The sequence below is a fragment of the Sinocyclocheilus anshuiensis genome, unplaced genomic scaffold (assembly GCF_001515605.1).
Source record: "Sinocyclocheilus anshuiensis isolate Anshui unplaced genomic scaffold, SAMN03320099.WGS_v1.1 scaffold352, whole genome shotgun sequence".
NCBI classification, from domain to species: domain Eukaryota; kingdom Metazoa; phylum Chordata; class Actinopteri; order Cypriniformes; family Cyprinidae; genus Sinocyclocheilus; species Sinocyclocheilus anshuiensis.
Window position 1 is genome coordinate 765,263 of NW_015557093.1, and position 21,124 is coordinate 786,386.

Consider the following 21,124-nt stretch of genomic DNA (forward strand, 5'->3'; position numbering starts at 1 on the left):
TAACGAATTGTTTTTACATTTGTTCGTGAATCAGATAATTACTGCTTTTCAGGTAACTCTGAAGTCCTCTGAGAAATCTAATCCCGTCCGGATATGTCTGAGATTCATCGCGTAATTGTTTGGTGATCCGATTCTCCGACCGCTCGCTCCACTTTCATCATGGATATAGGCTAAGCAGTAACAATAACATGAAATCAATAAGAAGATGTCGATCACGGAAACTAATAGCAGTTCGACAAGTATCTAGTCGTATTGCAGTTTTTTTTTTCAACTGTTTGCACACAAAATCTTTACTTGTTGTCACACAATTTCTGAAACCTGACACTCAAACACCAGAACCACACACAGAATCTACAAAACCATACACTAATTTGGCCTTTGACTCAGTTTTCAATTTCATAAAACACTTTTTGCAAAACACAACACACAATTCTCTATGTAACACACAAAACTCTAACAGCAATTACTATTATGGCAAAGGTGTTTGCAAATGTTTGCTTTTGAGATGTGTTTGTGATATTTTGAATGCAGTGCTGTTCATTTTGCAAGAGATGTGAGGCATTTTGCATTTTATGTGTGCAATTCTTGGATTTGTGTGTAAAGTTTTGGAAAAAAAATAGGCAAAGTTTTGAAAATGTGTGTAAGCAGTTGAAAAAAAAAAACCTGTAAGAAAAACTGAAATAACTGTTGCTAGGCTATTCTGGGTGGTTGCTAGGCTCTTGCTATGCAGTTGTTGGGGTGTTGCTAAAGTATATGGTTGACTTGATAGAGTTTGTTCTGAGTGATTACAGACATTCCCACCTCTGTTAATAACAGAAAATCAAACATTGTTTTCAAAACTGATCCAGTTTCAGTGCTTTGATATTATTGTATTTCTTTCTAATGTTAGGAAATTCAGAAGTTTTTGTTGCTCTTAAACTTGCACTAAACGTGATTATACCATCTAAGTAGCCCATTTAATTTTAATAGAACCGCATGTCGTCTTTGGTGATAAAAGCTCAGAAACATTTATAACCTGTTGAAGTTTTTTTATATTGTGCATTTACTTGGTGCCATGATGAATATTGAAATGTTATTATTTATTTTTCATTTTAAACTGTATAGATGATTACTTAATGGTAATACAATATTTGTGAACACAACTGTGTATGTCAGACCATAAATCCCCAAAAACTATGCATGGGGGCTTGCTTTGGTGTTGCCACCCCTCATAGACCCCATGCCACCCCTTTGCCACCCTAAAAATTATTTTCTAGATCCGCCCCGATTACATATTCTTTGTTGTATGCAATAATGATCCAAATGTGGTTTCCTTGATCTGATCACAGTGCATTTAAACTTAGATTTTGAAGTGGTCAGATGCTACCTGATTCTGAACCGATCAACCAAAATTGCATGTTAGATGTAAAGGGGGCCTCTATAGGAAGTAAATATGTGGTAGGAGAGGGAGAACCACTCAGACGATTTGGCTTTTCTTTGAGTGCATATAATTGCATATGTTTTTTTTTTTTAAACAGGTTAAATGCTTTTAAATATAAAGCTTGAAGAATGCACTCTAACAGAGGAAGGATTAGGTTTCAGTGTTGTATTATGTTCTTTTATCTGAATGTTATTTACTGTAATCTGAAACTAAACATTAAGAATGGCCCATGTGGTATACGGCACTTCTCGTTCTGTATTCAGTTATTTTTACACATGCATTGCTGTACATCAAAGTTTATTACTGGTACATGAGATCAAAAATAATTTAAAAATCAGCTATTTAAATCCTAAATGCCTTCTGCATTTCTACTCCCCTCCCCCAGACAGGAAGGAAGTGTGGGAATCCGCGCGCTTTCCCACCATTCACACTACACACTACCTCACAGAGGTACATACTGATCGCGCAGTGCTCACTGAAACACGACTAGCCCATTAGTCGTGTCTGATTTGTGACTAGTTATTTTTAATGACTCAAACTGATTTGGAAGACTGAAAACTTTAGATAAATGGTATGCAGATGACTAGGCACAGATGAAATCCGGTGAGACATGTTCTGTGTGGGTTTTGAGATAGAAATCTCAAAACATGGTAAAATGTGTTAAACTGAAGAACCCGAGAGTGCTGCATTCTTTGGCATGCATAAACTTTCCAAATCTTCCGAGTAGGGTGTAGATTTCTTGTGGACCTGGAAATGACTCAAACAGATCACTGAATCATTTTTGAACCCTTTTTTTTTTTTTTTTTTTTTTAAATCTAATGATTTCTTTAAGTGAATTAGACCTCCCAGACAATGTGAAGATAGCCTTGTAACTGAGTTATTTTCAATTTGGACCAGCACAATGTGCCCTTCAAGTGGAGTTGGAAATATCGTAATGACGAGTTTCAATCACATTAATGACCAATCAAAGTTGTATTTACAGATGGGAAACTCAGAATTCTAGATGTTACACAAGTTGTGATGTTGGAAGTGATGTGTCGATTTGAAACATGGAGGAAACACTGATATAATATAAATGATATTGTATCTGTAATCCATATAGAGATCTGTTAGCGAAAGCCAAGCCTTTTGCGCATGGCGTTAATCATTTAATATTCATGGTTTGCTTCAGATACAGCTGTGATGCCATGTATACTTAAGTGATAGAAATTAATATTTTCTTTTTGGATTCAGATGTAATTAGTAGCTGTAAACAAACAAAATAATGCTATTGTGAATAATAGTTGTTCACAATATCATTATTTTGTTTTGTTTTTCAGATACTTCCGTGTTATTATTCCGACTTAAATGTTGTAATAGCAAACATCTGACTCGGAGGTACAAGTTTCACTGGTGCACTCGAAGGCAGCACGAGGCCCAGATTTTATTTTATTAATCATTCTTCTCCTTGTTTGTGGTATAGGTTCCTGTAGCGCACTGCTTCGGTCCCGCCGGTCAGAAGAAGAGGTTCTGCTGTGTTTGCCGGAAGCATCTGGAAGGCAGTTCGGCTCTGCGCTGTGAAGGTGTGTGTGTTTGTGTACTTGTTTATGCTACATTGTGGCAATGTCCCCACAAGGATAGTAAAACCTGAAATTTTTGACATTGTGGGGCCCCCACGAGGGAAAAAATAAAAATAAAAATAGTAAATGATGTTTATCTGAAAGTGTAATAACATGTCAACGTCACGATGTGGGAAGATTTGCATAACGCCGCCCAAATGTTCACGCAAAGAAAGAAGGCGTAACTTTTATTCTTGCTGTAGTATTGTTGTTGCCACCGCCGCCATGTCGTGAAGGCACTGTGTGTTTCGTTGTGAAAGCGAAACTACTTTGTTTGGCTTTCCAAAAGAGGACGAAATAATGTTCTTTTTAGCAACATCATATGACCCTTTAAGACCCCCCATCCCCCCTCCCTCCCGCCTCATCGGAATTTAGGAAACACTCAAAGAGGGGAACACCGTGGCAGGTGTCGGTTTAAAAGTATGCACATTTCCTACCTTATTAAATGAAATACCTCTCCAATCCTTCTTCTCTCATTTTATGTTTATCCATAGTTATTCGAATGCCAGAAATACATATATCTGCTTTTCCAAGTAAAAACTGCCAAATAACATTTACACGTAGTTACGTTATGGTCAGAGGGTGGGGAGATGGGAATTCCCCCAGTCTATATATCTCTGCATAAACGGAATGATTTTTTTGTTTTTCCAGTGAATAGGAGTTCCTCCTAAAACTCCCACCCTGGTGACACTACTCCAATACCTTGTAAAATACCAAAAATAATATCTTTAACAAAGGTAGCCTAAAAATAAAATCTTCCGAATGTTCAAAATGTTCTGACGATTGTACGGTTTCCTCTTTTTTTTTTTTTCCTGATGTTTGTTATTATTTTAAATTTTGATAAACATTGTTAATTTACCAGGCATGTTGACAATAGCGTAGGCTATATCTTCAACATTGTCTATGACCAAAGATGTAAGATATGGTTTTAGTGGACTTTCAAAATTTGCTTTGCTTGAGAAAGTATGAAAATATACAGTTACAATGTTTTTTTTTTCATTTGATTTAGTCGAGTTAGTTTTGCATCAAACACAATGTAATTTTCGGCAGTCGAGATCTGGCAGCAACGGAGCATTTTTCAGCTTGGGCGAGCGCTTCGCGGACCGCTTACCTCGCATGAAATCATGTGCATACCAGCAAACCTCTGAGAAAGCGCAACAATCCTGACAAGTCACATAGCAATAGAGCGGAGGTGCCAAAGCTGCGGAGAATCCGCTCGCCTGGAAGCTTCCGTAACTGACGTAGATTTACAGAATATTACCGTTGTTTGTCAAATAAATAATTTTACGTAGGCTACTTATTCCCAACACTTTATTAAGCTTTAAGTTACATCTCAAATGACAAGGGATCAACTTATAATCATGTTTATATTAATTAGCCCGTGAACTCATTCTCTCAGACGACCTGGGTATGCGTTTTTTTTTTACCATGGAAGTAAACTAAAACTGTTTGGTGACCATCATTCTTCAAAATATCTTGACGAGTTTGGAACGACATGAGAGTGAATAAATGATGAAAGATTTTCCTTTTTTGGGTGAACTGTCCCTTTAAAGGTGTAGTAGCAAAAGCAGTCTGTTTAATTACAAGGGTCAGAGAAATCGTGGATAATGTTATGTTAATGTTAAATTAAATTAGAGTCTCGACTCAAAGTGGTCTTTTGGGAAATGAACCAAAATAGAAAGGTGTAGGTGTGGCCTACTGAAAGTATGTCAGCTGCTGTTGGTCAGATATTCTTCTTTGTTGATACACATTAAGATTGTTTGCTGTTTAGTCTGGTTTGTTTTGCTGGTTTTAGAGGTGTTTTGCACAGTTGTCAGCTGGTCAGTCTGGCTGACAAACTAAACTAGCTCAGCCAGGCCAGTAACCCAAGCTTAAACAAGCATAATGGACGAAACTAGGCAGATTAAAGCAGGGTTTTAAAATTTTTTTTGTGGTTGTCTTCTGTGCTCAACAGCCTTTCTGCCTTATTTTAATAATCAGATTCAGAATCAGATCGTTTCCTCTAAAACCTTTTTTTTTTTCCTGTTTCCCCAATCCCTCTTGGTCTTTTTTTTTTTTTAATTCTGTTATTGCTCATTTGTCTGTGCTGGTCATCCCTGTTTGGAAAGCAGCTGTTGCCATGGCAATGGCAGAATGGCCTTTTGCAGTGGGCTGAATTCTAAGAACTGAGCTGAAAGAAAAACATTGCACTTCAACTCTCTCTTTCATTTATCTTCCTCTCTCTCTCTATGCTTACAAAAGGCACAAATGAAGCTCAGAAGAAAAGTCGGTCTTTAATTCCCACACCTACTCAAACATTTGTTACACTAATGTGAATTAAGTGACTTTTTGCTCTATCAGACCTGTATCACCTCACAGGCAGTACTAGTTCATCACATTTCTACTGCCCTATGGAAATAAAAAATTATTTATAAACTGTTTTGCCTCAGATGATGTTTGTTTAGTGGATAAATCACATAAAGACAGTAACCTCACCTCACATGTTTTTCAGTGTGTGAGCTGCATGTGCACAGCGACTGTGCCCCGTTCAGCGTTAGCGACTGTCGTTTCTGCCACCAAGATGGAGGGCAAGACATTGTGAGTATGAGAACCATGACTGCACCATCTACTGATGTATTAACCTGACATTTAAAGCCAGTAGACCAGAGAATATAACCATGGCTAACCTCCACTTGTAATAAACCTCACATAAATTAGAGTTTGCTTTAACTGAACATTTTACTTAATTTACCAAATTTTACATTCATTGGTTTATAATCCAAATTGATTTCTGGCATGTTGGCATAATAATCTGGATTGGACTTTTCTATACTTCAGAAACACACCCACAGCAAAGGATGCTAATAGGGATTAGAAATGAAGGAATGCAGAAAAGAAAGGAAATAAAATGTTATTTCCACTAGAGAAAACAGGTTGTGACATGAATGAGAATTGGAGAGAGAAACAAGAAACTCCAAGTGTACTCTAGTGAAATAATACATAGGATGTTGTTTATTGAAATGGGTGACTAGATTGCAAGTTCGCAGTATGTTTTCTTTTTTCATTTTCACATTACAAGAAGCAGAATAAAAAACCGAGCACCCACAGCACAGTGACTGATTAAACGAAAAGAGCTTTTGCCACTGAAGTTGTGCAATAAATGTCACAAATACAAATCGTTAAAACATTTTACTGACAGAAAAAGATAGAATTCAATGGAAAATCTATGTGATGAATAATAATTATTTATAGTGCATCCTCTTAGGAATATGCGAGATTTTTTTTTTTTTTTTTAGGAATATGCGGGATGTGTAAAGGTGTTGTTACACCTTGGGAGTTTTGCATGAGGGCATAAAAGTTCCTTATGCAAGTTTTGCTCATGCTCATGTTTTTTCATTTTAATTCATTGTGTTGAACAAACAGAAAGCTGCTTAAATAGACTTCTATGTGAGCATTGCTTCATAAATTGCTATACCTTTTTTGTTCACAAATTACGCTGATGCAACTGTACTTTTACACAGGCGATGTAAAAGTATGAATTTCTACATTTCCAAATGTCCTTAATTTCTAAATGTAAACATTTTTGTCCTTGGCTGGGGAAAAATCATTAGATTAGTCAACAATTTTGAAGACTGTTGATATTGTTCCCTAGCACTCAAAATAATTTGCCTTATTAGAACATGATTTTGTCTTAATTAGATTTACTTATAAATAGAATTATATAATTGGATAATTTCTAATTATAGATCAAACTATCCTACTCCTAAAATTGACGGGAAATGATAGCTTGATAAGAATGTTGTTTAAGGACAGCATAAAGCGTAACACGGATGTTGATCCAGGAGCCTGTCCTGGGTAAATCACATTCCCAAGCTTTATTATTGCTCTAGATTGTGTTATTGCCACATGGTTTTTTTCCTAACCCATCATCCCCTCCTGCTCTGATAGGACACGTACCAGCACCACTGGCGGGAGGGGAACATGTCCTCAGGTGCCCGCTGTGAGGTCTGTCGTCGCACCTGCAGTTCTTCGGATATCCTGGCTGGCATGAGATGCGAATGGTGTGGCATTACAGTAAGTGTGTGATTTGTGTTTTGTTTTGTTTTTTTAAGTCCACCCAACCCATACTTGTCTTATCATTCAACGCTTTCAGTTTGCCTGTTGTCGGCTGGATTCATCACACAAACGGCTTCATTATTTAGTTATAGGTGGGCTCTCAGGCTGTCGTCTCTCACAATGAATCAATTTATTATTTAACAGGTGCCATGTAGGATGCAGCTCCTGTCAGCACTTACAAAATTGTACTCGGTTGAAGTTGAATACAGGCATAGCTTGCTGTGTTTTTTATTCCTTTGTCATCTTGGCAGTGGATATTTTTTCTATTGCCTGACCTGGTTTCTTGGTTTCAATGTACTGTAGGTAGTAGCTACATTAATTATATCAACTTCCAAAACCATTACTATGGCCTGAAATGGAAAAAAATAATTCCAATATGGTTGAACATGAATGTACATATCCTATTCAAAAATTTGGAGTTTTGTTTGTTTTTGGAAGAAGTCTCTTAATGCAGGGATGCATTTTTTTTTTTAGCAAAAATACAGTAAAAATAGTAATATTGTGGGAATATTATTACAATTTACATTAACTGTTTTTTATGTTAATATGTCTAAAATGTCAGTTCTCCAGTCTTCTCCAGTCTTCAGTGGCACATGATCCATTTGTTGCTCAAGAAACATTTATTATTATCAATGTTGAAAACAGTTGTTTTTGTGGAAACCGTGGTACAGTCTTCCTGAATTTCAGAAATTCTGGATTTCTTATATGAAAGTTAGTTCAAAATAACAGCATTTATTTGAAATGGAAATCTTTTGTAAAATTATAGTTGTCATTTACTGTAACTTTAGATCAATTTATTGCATCCTTGCTGAATAAAGTTTTAATTTCTTTAAATAATAATAATAATCTTACTGACTTAAAAATTTCAATAGTAGTATAATGCCTGTTTCCAAATCAGTTGTCAAGACATTCCTTTTACATTCTGCATTTTTGGTATTAATTGTATGACTGTGTTGCAAATCACTCACAATACAAGTTTCCATTTCACCAACGATGCTTAATTAGAAGCTTACTTTCCACTGACTCACTCTCCACTTTTTCCCGCATTGTTTTATTTAGCTCCGGGTGATAAAAAGCTGTACTCTACTGCACTCCTGCTATCAGGCCATGTCCCTCTGTACACTAGCGTGCATTTTATCCCCTCCCCAGCACTAGTTTTTCAGCATGTCGGTTAGTAGATGATGTAAGCACTAGTGCCTGAGCAAAAGGTTTTTCAAGGACAGAGACTGCAGGGTACATATTTGAAATGGCTATTTGCAACACAAATACTTTGAAAGCACAAACCTCTAGGATTTAGAGGGATTTGAGAACAAAGACATAAGGCCTTACACGCACACTCACTCACTGTAGCTGTACTTTTATTTGAGTCGAGTTGGTGTGTTGCCTTGTGGCCGAACATCAGGACTGGTAACCAAAAGGTTGAGGTTGTTGGTTAAAACCCTGCAAAGGTCAGTCTGTGAATAGTAGACCATTGTGCTCTTTAGCAAACCACCTAACCTCTGATTAATACAGCACACTTATTACAGGGACAATACTCCTATATATTGCTTTGGATAAATGAATGTAGAATCTGTTGACATTATTAGAAAATCTGCAATTGTCTTAAAGCTGTACTGTTGCTTTTAATCTCTCGGCTCAACCACTTATCTGTTTATATGTTTGCAGGCACATGCGTCATGTTACATAATCATCCCCCCAGAGTGCAGCATGGGACGGTTGCAGAACATGATTCTTCACCCCAGCTGCGTGCGGATCTGCTCACGGAACTTCAGCAAGATGCACTGTTACAGAATCTCAGAAAATTCCCACCACAGCGAGATGGGTAATGCCTGGACACGTTCACATTGTCACTGAAATTTAAGCGAACACCTTAAACTTAAAGGAGTGTTCAGGATTACAACAAGTTCTGTGGACAGAATGTGTGGCACGCTGTTGATTAGCACAGACAAGCATTTTTACTCATACATCAGGCTTGTAAAGTAAAATTGTGTTTATAGTAATGCACTTAAAATGTGACCCTGGACCACAAAACCAGTTATAAGTAGCACGGGTATATTTGCAGCAGTAGCCAACAATGTATATACATTGTATGGGTCAAAATTATAGATTTTCCTTTTATGCCAAAAATCATGAGGATATTAAATGAAGATCATGTTCCATGAATATATTTTGTAAATTTCGTACCGTAAATATATCAAAACTTAATTTTTGATTAGTAATATGCGTTGCTAAGAACTTCACTTGGACAACTTTAAAGGTGATTTTCTCAATATTTAGATTTTTTTGCACCCTCAGATTCCAGATTTTCAAAGTTTTGTCTCAGCCAAATATTGTCCTATCCTAACAAACCATACATCAATGGAAAGCTTATTTATTCAGCTTTCAGATGATGCACAAATCTGAATTTAAAAAAATTGCCCCATATGACCCATATGGTTTTGTGGTCCAGGGTCACAAATAGGGTTGGGTATCGTTTGGGTTTTTTTCGATACCGGTGCCAAATCGATACTTTTAAAACGGTCCCGGTGCCTAAACGGTGCCTGGACCAATACTTATTAAAAAATAAATAAATAAAAATTCCCCCCAAAAATTATGGATTGGCCATTAGAACAGAAATAGAATAGAGAGTGCAAATGTTAGAGGGTCAAGTTTTTTAATAAAAAAAAAAACAAGCAGATAAAATTAGAAGTGGCATTAGAATAGAGAGTGCAGAGTTAGAGGGTCAAATGAAGATGAAAGAGATGTGTTTTCAGCCGTTTCTTGAAAATATTAAGGACTCAGCTACTTGGATTGAGCTGGGCAGGTCATTCCACCAGGAGGGAACAGTTAATGTAGAAGACCATGAAAGTTTTATCATAGGTAGAATGCAAAATGTTTCAATACAAGCATTTCAGTCAAATGTTGGGACGGTTGCAGAACATGATTCTTCACCCCAGCTGCGTGCGGATCTGCTCACGGAACTTCAGCAAGATGCACTGTTACAGAATCTCAGAAAATTCCCACCACAGCGAGATGGGTAATGCCTGGACACGTTCACATTGTCACTGAAATTTAAGCGAACACCTTAAACTTAAAGGAGTGTTCAGGATTACAACAAGTTCTGTGGACAGAATGTGTGGCACGCTGTTGATTAGCACAGACAAGCATTTTTACTCATACATCAGGCTTGTAAAGTAAAATTGTGTTTATAGTAATGCACTTAAAATGTGACCCTGGACCACAAAACCAGTTATAAGTAGCACGGGTATATTTGCAGCAGTAGCCAACAATGTATATACATTGTATGGGTCAAAATTATAGATTTTCCTTTTATGCCAAAAATCATGAGGATATTAAATGAAGATCATGTTCCATGAATATATTTTGTAAATTTCGTACCGTAAATATATCAAAACTTAATTTTTGATAAGCAATATGCATTGCTAAGAACTTAATTTGGACAACTTTAAAGGCGATTTTCTCAATATTTAGATTTTTTGACATCAATGGAAAGCTTATTTATTCAGCTTTCAGATGATGCACAAATCTGAATTTTAAAAAATTGCCCCATATGACCCATATGGTTTTGTGGTCCAGGGTCACAAATAGGGTTGGGTATCGTTTGGGTTTTTTTCGATACCGGTGCCAAATCGATACTTTTAAAACGGTCCCGGTGCCTAAACGGTGCCTGGACCAATACTTATTAAAAAATAAATAAATAAAAATTCCCCCCAAAAATTATGGATTGGCCATTAGAACAGAAATAGAATAGAGAGTGCAAATGTTAGAGGGTCAAGTTTTTTAATAAAAAAAAAAAAACAAGGAGATAAAATTAGAAGTAGCATTAGAATAGAGAGTGCTAGCGTATAGAGGGTCAAATGAAGGTGAAAGAGATGTGTTTTCAGCCGTTTCTTGAAAATATTAAGGACTCAGCTGCTCGGATTGAGTTGGGAAGGTCATTCCACCAGGAGGGAACAGTTAACGTAGAAGTCCATGAAAGTGTTGATGCTCAACAGATCCTGAGGTCATTAGCCGCTTTTCCACTGTCGGGCCAGTGCGGGCCAGTGCGGGCCAGTGTGAGCCAGTGCTTAAAACGGGCCGGGTGGGGCTAATAGCCTCAGACCTGTAGCACCAAGGCCAAAATCACGCTGTGTTTCCACCGTCGGGCCAGAAGCTCCGCTGCGCTTCACTAAAACCTGCCCTTTACACGCCTCTCAGGAACAACGTCACGCGGGAGCAGGCGGCAATGGGCAGAGATTCAGCGGGAGTGGGCAAAATTACATTTTGGGCAATTAAGAAATCCCGGCCGGACGCATTTTTGTAGGTCCAAAAAGAGAACATGTCCGGGGGAATAGAGGACGTATGGCCACCCTAATTTATTGCTAATCGATGTATTCTTTTTAAAGTAGCATATGGAACATATTTTCTGCCTCATTCTGTGACAAGAAGCCTCATCAGATCACAAAAGGAAGCATTTGACTGGTGTTGTGGAGTAAAAAGGTTATAATTTTATCTTTTGTTGGACAACAGGTTTAGAAATGTGAATACAAGGGAGGTTTAGCTTTAGGCATTTTAATTTAAGCATGTTAAGCTTAGTTAAACTTAGTTAGCTTAGTTTTCTCAGTCGGGAAATTATTTTTCACGTGCGTTGCCAGTGATGATGTTTCTTACGTCCGTTTCGGAGAACCAGAGGACAAATATTTCAATCGATCGCTCAGGCATGGCACCGAAATCTGCGTTCGGATTTGGTTCTAGTACATACCAGTTACATGGGTACCGGTGCCGTATTGGTACCGGGTTTCGGTACCCAACCCTAGTCACAAATAATTATAGGTTTGCAGTCTGTAATAATTTCTAAAAGAAATGAATAAATTTATTCAGCAATGATGAATTAAATAGATCAAAAGTGACAGTTAAGATATTTAGAATTTATTATGTTAATGTTAAATATTTCTATTTCAAATAAATGCTGTTCTTTTGAACTTTATATTCACCAAATCTGCATATCAGAATGCTTTCTGAAGGATCATGTGACACTGAAGACTGAAGTAATGACTGCTGAAATTACAACATTGTCGCGGCAGGAATAAATTGCATTTAAAAAAATATATATATATATATATATATTTGTATAATTTGTTGAGATAGTGAATTGGTGGGTTTTTGTTAAATGTGAGCCAAAATCATCACAAATAAAAGAACCAAAGACTTAAACTACTTCAGTCTGTGTGCATTGAATTTATTTAATACACGAGTTTCACAATTTGAGTTGAATTACTGAAATAAATGAACTTTTCCACGACATTCTAATTTATTGAGATGCACCTGTGTGTGTGTATATATATATTTATATATACACACACAAAAAAGTTTAAAAAATATTTCACAACATTACTGTTTTTATTTTGTTTTAAATAACTTAATTTTATAAATAATTATAAATTCATTCATAAATAATTTAATTGTTGCATAATTTATCAATCTTATGATACACCCATAATTAGTAGGTGTTGTGGTTACACTTTAGAAATGTGTTTTGTATCCCATAGCAGTGCCTCAGATTTTCATTGTAAGTGCAATGCTGAACACTTGATTTTTACTTGTTTTTACAAACTGGGAGACATGTCACAATTGTTGTCTGTGGTACTCGACAGCTTGTCACAGATGTATTGAACTTATATTGAACCCGAAACATTTCTTCATTCTCAGTGAGCAAAATAATTCTGTTCTGCTTTAATTACTGTTTGCTGCGATTAAATGTGTAAGCCTTGAAAATAAGATGGTTGGAAAATTACACCTTTAATGCCCCTTAATTTATTGTTAAAGAGTGTCATATTCACCTCCGATTATCAAATAACAAGATCACATATCTGTAAATGCTCATAGAGAAGTGTGTTTTCTCCAGATAACCTGGATGATGTGGATACTCCGAGTCCAGTAACTTCTAAGGAAACTCCGTCTACGGGATCACCTGACACAGGTACAAACCTGGGCAAAAATGACATGGGTAATACTAATCACCCTCATGCCCAAATTAATCTTCTTCCTCTTGGCCTACAGGTAAAGAGACGCTGAAAGTTTTCGATGGTGACGATGCAGCTAAGCGGAATCAGTTTCGTTTGGTTTCAATCCCTCGAATGATCAAGAATGAGGAAGTAGTGGTGAGATGTTTTTTACCTAATCGGGTTTCACCTGAATTAAACTTTTACATTATATACCTCAGAATTGTTATTATAAATCCATGGTTGAATAATACACAAACATTTTTGTTAGTGTTATGCTGATTTCTATACTTCCTGTCCTGACAGGAAGCATCCCTCAGAGCATTCTACATCCCAGATGAACCGCAGGATTACGAGCTACAGAGTTACAGCCAACAGGGACTGTTTACAGATGACATCATCAACCGTAACGGCACGCCGGACAACAAGCCCATATTTAAGGATACAGTGTCTGATTCCTGGGTGCTCAGATCAAAACCTAAAGAAACGGAAGTGGTGAAGATTTATTCCAGCTCGCGCAAGTGAGCTCTACTTCTGCTTTTATTGCATATGTGTTGTTCTGTTTTGTGTTGTCCAGCTGTCTTAAATACATAGATTCATACGGAATATTACAGGTTAAATTAATTGAGTCTTTATTTAAACAATTCGTTCAAACGGCTGATTAATTCACTGTCTTTATGAATGGGTCGTTGAATCACTGACTCACCCAATTTATTCAAAAACACAGATTCATTCGGTAACGAAACACAGCTGTGTGATTCTCAAAGATGCGCAACGGTTCTGATGTTGCAACTATTTTCTTTGGGGAAATAAAGCAAACAACAGACATTATTGTGTCTGAAATGCAACGCACAATATTAACTTCTTGTTTATTGAACTGTTGCATAAAATCAATATAACATTTGCAATTGTGCTGACGTTCGAAGAAAACCGTACTTTTTCTTGTGTGATATTGCCAAACTATATCAAACGATATAAATAAAACAAAAACACATAGAACAGCATTTAGATCCCCATATCTTGAATTCTGGGGTCATTCTAATGGTATTGCAGCCGGCACTTCATTATTATTTGTAGGCGATACATATCGCACACCACTATTTAATAGTTACTTTATATAGCTAAGCAGAACACGATGGAAAATCTATTTTACATACAAAACAGTGCTCTAAAAATTTTTGATGCTAACACATCGTAAAGATGTGCAGTTCTTGCGTAAATAGGGGAGTTCTAGCTTACAGTTTACTTATCTAAGGGTTTTATGGAACATCAGTCCTCTTGCTTCTCCAAACAAACCATAAATCATCTCCAGACATCGCAAGGAAATAGACAATAGCTGTGTCTGTCGCGTACCACTCAGCGAGGGCAAGTGTATATGAAACCCATCAGAACGCACATGGCCTGACTAATGACAAGCTTGCTGTTGTGTGTCTCCGTTGCCACGGAGATGAAGTGACACAGCATCCATGGTTTACCTTAGATGTTGTTGCCATGCCAGTAGGAAATGGATCACAAATGCTGATGGAACCTCAACAGGAAACCTTTAGAGTTCATGAAAAGAATAGCAGTGCCACTCATGTGCTTGATGTTTCCATTAGATCAGACGTTTTGTTTTGTTAACGCGGGTATGGAACTAATGAAGCATTTTGTGTTTTATTAACAGTTTTGAGTCAGGGAGGGATTGAGTCAGACTTAACACATGCTGCCAGTTAGCGCCACAATCAAACGTTAATGTTCTGAACTTCTTATGCAATATTTGACCACAGTAAATCAAAACATTGTCTGAAGTTTCAGTGGCAGACCAGTGTATGATTTATACGGTGCCAGACCACTGGTGAATCTAGGGATGGAACGTTTTTCAATGCTTAACGTATTCAAATGTTGGCGTAATGAGGAAAGTTCTTTCACGTGTGTTTCAGGGTTGAAGTCACCTCAGTTACTGCTGGGAAAAGCAGCACAGTAGACTCAATCTTAAAGGAAGTGCTCCCACGAATAGAAAAACAGGTAACTTGGAATTTAATTCTCATAAACACAGCTTATGTTTATTTAAACAAACCCTTTAACCCTATGTATTAGTATCGTACATCAAGACATGTATCCGTATCATAAACCAGCAAAATATTTTTTGCCTACCACATAGCAGTCACCTGCAACGCCCTTGTATTCTAGTGGAAACATTTGCACAGGCAAACGCCACAATATATTTTTCAGAAAATGCAAAAATCTAGTTATTTGTACTTAATGCACAATATGTACTGTATGTTAATCCACATGGTTTCTGCAAATGTCCATAGAATGAAAACCCTGCTGACTTCAACCTTGTAGAAGTTTTCATGAGCAGCAAACAAGGTAAGATTTCTTTAAAGGCTTAATTAACACATAGAAAAGCTTTGAAAAATGTGTAGGGTTTCACAATGTCTTACCCTTTCATTTCTTATCCATCTTCAGTACAACGGCAAGTCCTCAGCGGTCAGGAGATTTTACTGGAAAAACTGCAGGAGATACGGAAGGTATGTTGGGCGGGTCATGATGATTTTGCTTGCCATTTGGAAAACACTCAAGGTGATGTGCCCTGATAAGCCTTACAGTGTGTGTGCTTGTTATGGAATATATGAGAGCTTCTTGGTTGTCTCAAACTCTGAGCTTGTGACTTTCAGACATCGTTGCGACAGATGAACCAGACACGGTTTTACATTGAGGAAAGCAGGAATCGAGTGGCACAAGTCAATCTGCTCTTGGGAGGCTTTCCGACACAGCTTGAAAAAGAGGAATACACACACCTGCTATCCGAACACCTCTCAGTCAAAAGTGAGTCTGTGTGTGTTCATATGATGTGTAAGCTCAAGATTTAAATGGCTCAAATCCTTTGGATTGTAGCCATTCATCTTGTCAGTCTCTTTGGATTTTATTAATCTTTCCATGAAATTGTCCTTAAACAATGCTGACCTATAAGTCTGACATAAGGCATCTTGTGTACTCATCGTAAATATGCCTGTCGCCTCTCTGCTGGAAGGGATTCGAACAGATGATAAAGGGACTGCTGGGCGTTTATTGTGATTGGATCTGATGGTTAAAGGAATAGTTCACCCAAAAATAAAAAATTGCTAGAAATGTACACACCCTCAGGCCATCCAAGATGTAGATGACTTTGTTTCGTCATCAGAACAGATTTGGAGAAATTTAGCATTACATTATTTTCTCACCAGTGGATCCTCTGCAGTGAATGGGTGCCGTCAGAATAAGAGTCCAAACAGCTGATAAAAACATCACAATAATCCACATAAATCCAGTCCATCAGTTAATGTCTTGTGAGGTGAAAAGTGCTTGTTTGTAAAAAACAAATCCACAATTAAGGCATTTTAACTTTAAATTGTTGCTCCTGGCCAAATTACGAGTTTATAATCCATAATGGAAATGAAAAACTCCATTCCCCGTTGTCCTTTAACATCAAAATCCACCGACATATTTGTTTACAACTGTTTCCACTTAAACAGTCTTGATATGTGCATATTTGACTCCTGATTCAGACAAGATTACTTTTTCACTGGAGAAAGCAATCCTATGGATAGATGCCCGGAAGCAATAGTTTGAAGTTAAAATGTCTTTATGGATTGGTTTATCTTGCTTCATAAGGTGTTCACAATTGATGGACTGGAGAGGTGTGGATTACTTGTGGATTATTGTGATGTTTTTATCAGCTGTTTGGACTCTCATTCTGACGGCACCCATTCACTGCAGGGGATCCATTTGTGAGCAAGTGATGTAATGTTACATTTCTCCAAGTTCTCATTCTGACGGCACCCATTCACTGCAGGGGATCCATTTGTGAGCAAGTGATGTAATGTTACATTTCTCCAAGTTCTCATTCTGACGGCACCCATTCACTGCAGGGGATCCATTTGTGAGCAAGTGATGTAATGTTACATTTCTCCAAGTTTGGTTTGATGAAGAAAGAAACTAATTTTGTGTCTGTATTTCTTTCCCCAACCAGGTCATTTGGTCACCGTCACTCACGTGTACTCTGAACAAGGTAAGAGAAACTGCATTCATAAATCATAGGGTTCTGTGGGAGAACGGCCTGTTTCCTCGTCACAGGAAATGCATCCCTCCTTTAGAGGTGGCTCATAATGTCCGTCTTTGTTCTGAGCACAACTGAACTGCATGACTTTATTTGATAACACTGAAGGTCGCTGGTGCGTGCTGCAGGACAAACCGCCTGCTTTGTGCATGGGCCGCAGTCTGGCCTACTCTTAGTGCTCTGTAAATGAGAGCCCTTGTTCTGCACACAAACGCTCTGAACTGCCGGTTGTTCTCAATCATCACATGGCCACTGGCTCACTCGTCTTGATGCTTTCAACAATGTATTTTTATATTGTTGTTGCAGCAGTGTGTTGGTTTGTGTGGAGATCTTAAAATATGTAGCAGTTAACACACGCTTTGACACCTAGAGTTATTATTCTCTTTACTTCTCTGTATGATTTCCTGTCGTTCGCTACTGTGCTATACTTGTGAAAAACGGAGCAAAGGGTGTTTCAATCTGCAAAATAGACCATTCTGCTTGACTGATACATATAGAAGTGCTGTTTTTATGAATTTTGAATAAATATTATGCAAAATAAATGTTTCAACAAGAAATATTTCAATAAAGATTCCTACATTTCAACAAGAAATATTTATAAATATTTACAGCAATTTTGTTTGTGGTATATTATATATAGCATATAAGTGAAGTAAAATATACATGTAAAATATTAACATATATATATATATTTATGATAAAATATAAAATTATATATTATGAAGTAATTATACTAATATATAATGCTAATTAATTATCATAAATTGTTTTCAAAAGTTGAATAGGGGTCAATATTTTTTTTTATGCTTTCAAAGATGATCACCAAGGCTGCATTTATTTGATCAAAAATACAGTAAACAATAATAATATGAAATATTTTTACAGTTTAAATGAACTTTTGTCTATTTCAATGTATTTTGAAATGTATTCCTCTGTTGGCAAAGCAGAATTTTTAGCAGCCATTAGTCCAGTTAATGACACATGATCCTTCAGAAATCATTCTAATATGCTGATTTAGTCAAGAAACAAATGAACAAAAGAAATGTTAGAAACATTATTATCATTATCAGTGTGGAAACCATGACATTTTTTATTCATATTTAAATAGGAAGCTCAAAAGAACTGCATTTGAAATAATAGTTTTTTTTTTTCTTTTTTTGTAACTTTATTGTTACTTTTGGTAAATTGTATGTCTTTGCTGAATAAAAGTGTAAATTTCTTTCTTTCATTAAAAAAAAGCCTACTGAACCTAACCTACTGAAACCTACTCTTTGTCTTATTCCATCATGGCATGATAGTTGGTAAAAATAATTGTGTCCCAGGTGTGAGCAGGTGTTAGTGAGTGTTTGTATAATTGAGCTGCTGTGCTGTTTAGGAAGCTCAAAAGAACTGCATTTGAAATAATAGTTTTTTTTTTCTTTTTTTGTAACTTTATTGTTACTTTTGGCAAATTGTATGTCTTTGCTGAATAAAAGTGTAAATTTCTTTCTTTCATTAAAAAAAAGCCTACTGAACCTAACCTACTGAAACCTACTCTTTGTCTTATTCCATCATGGCATGATAGTTGGTAAAAATAATTGTGTCCCAGGTGTGAGCAGGTGTTAGTGAGTGTTTGTATAATTGAGCTGCTGTGCTGTTTTCAGGTGCTGTGGTTCTGCAGATCAGCTGTTTCTCAGAGGCGGAGAGGATTTACATGCTGGCCAAAGACACCAGCATCAGCAGCAAACAGCTCTACTCACTTGTCATACCTGAGATCATGGTACACCACCTTTTTGCAAAGCCATACTGTACATTTGACACTCTGTGGCTGCAACAGACTTGTTTTATATGCTCTTTTTTTAACAAATAAAAAAATGAACATCCTGTCATTATTTACCACGTCATTCCAAATCTGTAAAACGTACTCTCTTCTGCAAAATGACTAAAAGGACTGAACCATCTCTTTATTTTTTTATGAACTGTCCATTTTAAGTGTCCATATATTGGATATAACAACCTCTGATTCAAAATAATCACCTGTATTGATTAAAATGTGATCAGTATTTCACATGTTGTTCATTGCAACAATAGAGCTCATAATGTTGGCCCAATCTTTAGATGCATCTGCCCTCTAGTGCCCAACAGAGAAACTACAGTACAATTCAACAGTCATTTCACCAACACTTGTAAGTGTAACCAATGTTATTTTCTCTCCCCACAGCAAAGCAAGCTGGCCAAAGGAAGTTGCCCCTTGCTAGTCTTTGTCAACCCTAAAAGTGGTGGATTAAAGGGCAGGGAGATCTTATACAGTTTCCGAAAACTTCTAAACCCTCACCAAGTGTTCGAGCTGACCAGCGGAGGACCACTTCCTGGGTTAGACTAAATTTCCTTTTGAATGATGCCAGATGTATGGATGTTGTGACTGACAGATGGATGAATAGCTTTTAAATCACCTGCACTTTGCACCTTTTAGCACTATGCAGTTTATATAATAAAATATGTTTTGCTAGACTTTTTTAGTCTGTATTGAATTCAATGTGCAGTTGCAACTTTTTTTTGTTCATTTGTAAAGACTTTTTTGGCTCAACACACATGACGCAAGAAGATTTCTTTTATCTATTTTTTTTATCTGTTTGTTAAAAAAAGGATAAATGCTGTCATTTACCCTTCTCGCATATAAGAGCATGTGCTTTGTACAGGCTGCACGCGTTCAGGGAAGTCCCTCACTTTCGGATCCTGGTGTGTGGAGGAGATGGCACAGTGGGATGGGTGCTGGGGGTTCTGGAGTCCATCCGGCACAAAATCACCTGTCCTGAGCCAGCGATCGGCATCATACCACTGGGCACTGGTGAGTGATGGAGAGAATGTTCTTCATTAATTATAGTGTTTAATGCTGAATAGTGTTTGTTAGCATCCTGTATATTTTAGTGTTTGTTAATGCATTGTTAGCATTATTATTTGTGCTCAGTTCTGCTGCATGTGTTTGTTAGGAAACGATCTGGCTCGGGTATTGCGATGGGGGGTGGGATACAGCGGCGAGGACCCCTACAATATCCTGCTGTCTGTAGATGAGGCAGAGGAAGTGCAAATGGACCGCTGGACAATCCTTCTGGACGCACAGGAAATGACAGAGGATGGCAAAGAGAATGGCTTCCTAGAGCCACCCAAGGTACATCATTAATGAATTATTTAAAAAATAAAAATAATAAAAATATTTTTTAAATGAACATTTTAATATATATAATGTTAAAGTATTAATAAATAAATATAATAAAATTTTTATGCATTTAGTTCTGCTTTTGCAAGTTACTAGCGTAAAGCGTCAATCATAACAGGGTTGTGCCTGTCTGTGTTATAGATTGTGCACATGAATAATTATTTTGGGCTGGGAATTGATGCTGAGCTGAGTCTGGACTTTCATCATGCACGTGAGGTGGACCCAGACAAGTTTAATAGCAGGTGAGTATTGTTATTTCACCTCAAAAGTGTGGCCATGTGTCTAAGAGTTAGTGTGAGGGTGGGCTGTGCATCGGGAATTTGATTTTGTCATTGTTCTTGCAGGTTCCACAATAAAGGTGTGTATGTAAAGGTGGGCCTGCAGAAGTTGAGTCACACACGAAACCTTCATAAAGACATCAGAATGCAAGTGGACAAACACGACGTGGAACTGCCCACTATAGAGGGACTGATATTCCTCAATATTCCCAGGTATCAGTTTCACACAATGTTAGTAAAGTCACCTCCTTTGTGACGCTTCCACACACCTGAGTTTGCTGTTGAAGACTAAAGCTGCTGTATTTGTCTAGCTGGGGTTCTGGCGCTGACCTGTGGGGCTCAGACAGCGAGTCTCGGTTTGGGCGGCCAAGGATAGATGATGGGATGCTGGAGGTGGTGGGAGTTACTGGTGTGGTGCACATGGTGAGTTCTGATGCTCTCTCTCTCTTTTTTTTTTTTTTTTTTTGGGCACTTTACC

The 21,124-nt window shown here is 37.3% G+C and overlaps 1 protein-coding gene across 1 annotated transcript in view; it reads left to right on the forward strand.

Annotated features, from left to right (window-relative positions):
* Positions 1–21,124, forward strand: part of LOC107677386 (diacylglycerol kinase theta-like) — a 34,237-nt gene that overhangs the window by 11,072 nt on the left and 2,041 nt on the right. The window contains exons 3-21 of the mRNA XM_016472268.1: positions 2,883–2,982; positions 5,510–5,595; positions 6,946–7,071; positions 8,779–8,935; positions 12,998–13,072; positions 13,153–13,253; positions 13,401–13,615; positions 15,014–15,098; positions 15,389–15,443; positions 15,543–15,604; positions 15,752–15,902; positions 17,086–17,124; positions 18,816–18,931; positions 19,373–19,524; positions 19,851–19,999; positions 20,142–20,320; positions 20,510–20,610; positions 20,713–20,859; positions 20,958–21,069. Coding sequence (XP_016327754.1) covers positions 2,883–2,982; positions 5,510–5,595; positions 6,946–7,071; positions 8,779–8,935; positions 12,998–13,072; positions 13,153–13,253; positions 13,401–13,615; positions 15,014–15,098; positions 15,389–15,443; positions 15,543–15,604; positions 15,752–15,902; positions 17,086–17,124; positions 18,816–18,931; positions 19,373–19,524; positions 19,851–19,999; positions 20,142–20,320; positions 20,510–20,610; positions 20,713–20,859; positions 20,958–21,069 — 2,208 coding nt within the window. The remainder of the gene's footprint in view (positions 1–2,882; positions 2,983–5,509; positions 5,596–6,945; positions 7,072–8,778; positions 8,936–12,997; positions 13,073–13,152; positions 13,254–13,400; positions 13,616–15,013; positions 15,099–15,388; positions 15,444–15,542; positions 15,605–15,751; positions 15,903–17,085; positions 17,125–18,815; positions 18,932–19,372; positions 19,525–19,850; positions 20,000–20,141; positions 20,321–20,509; positions 20,611–20,712; positions 20,860–20,957; positions 21,070–21,124) is intronic.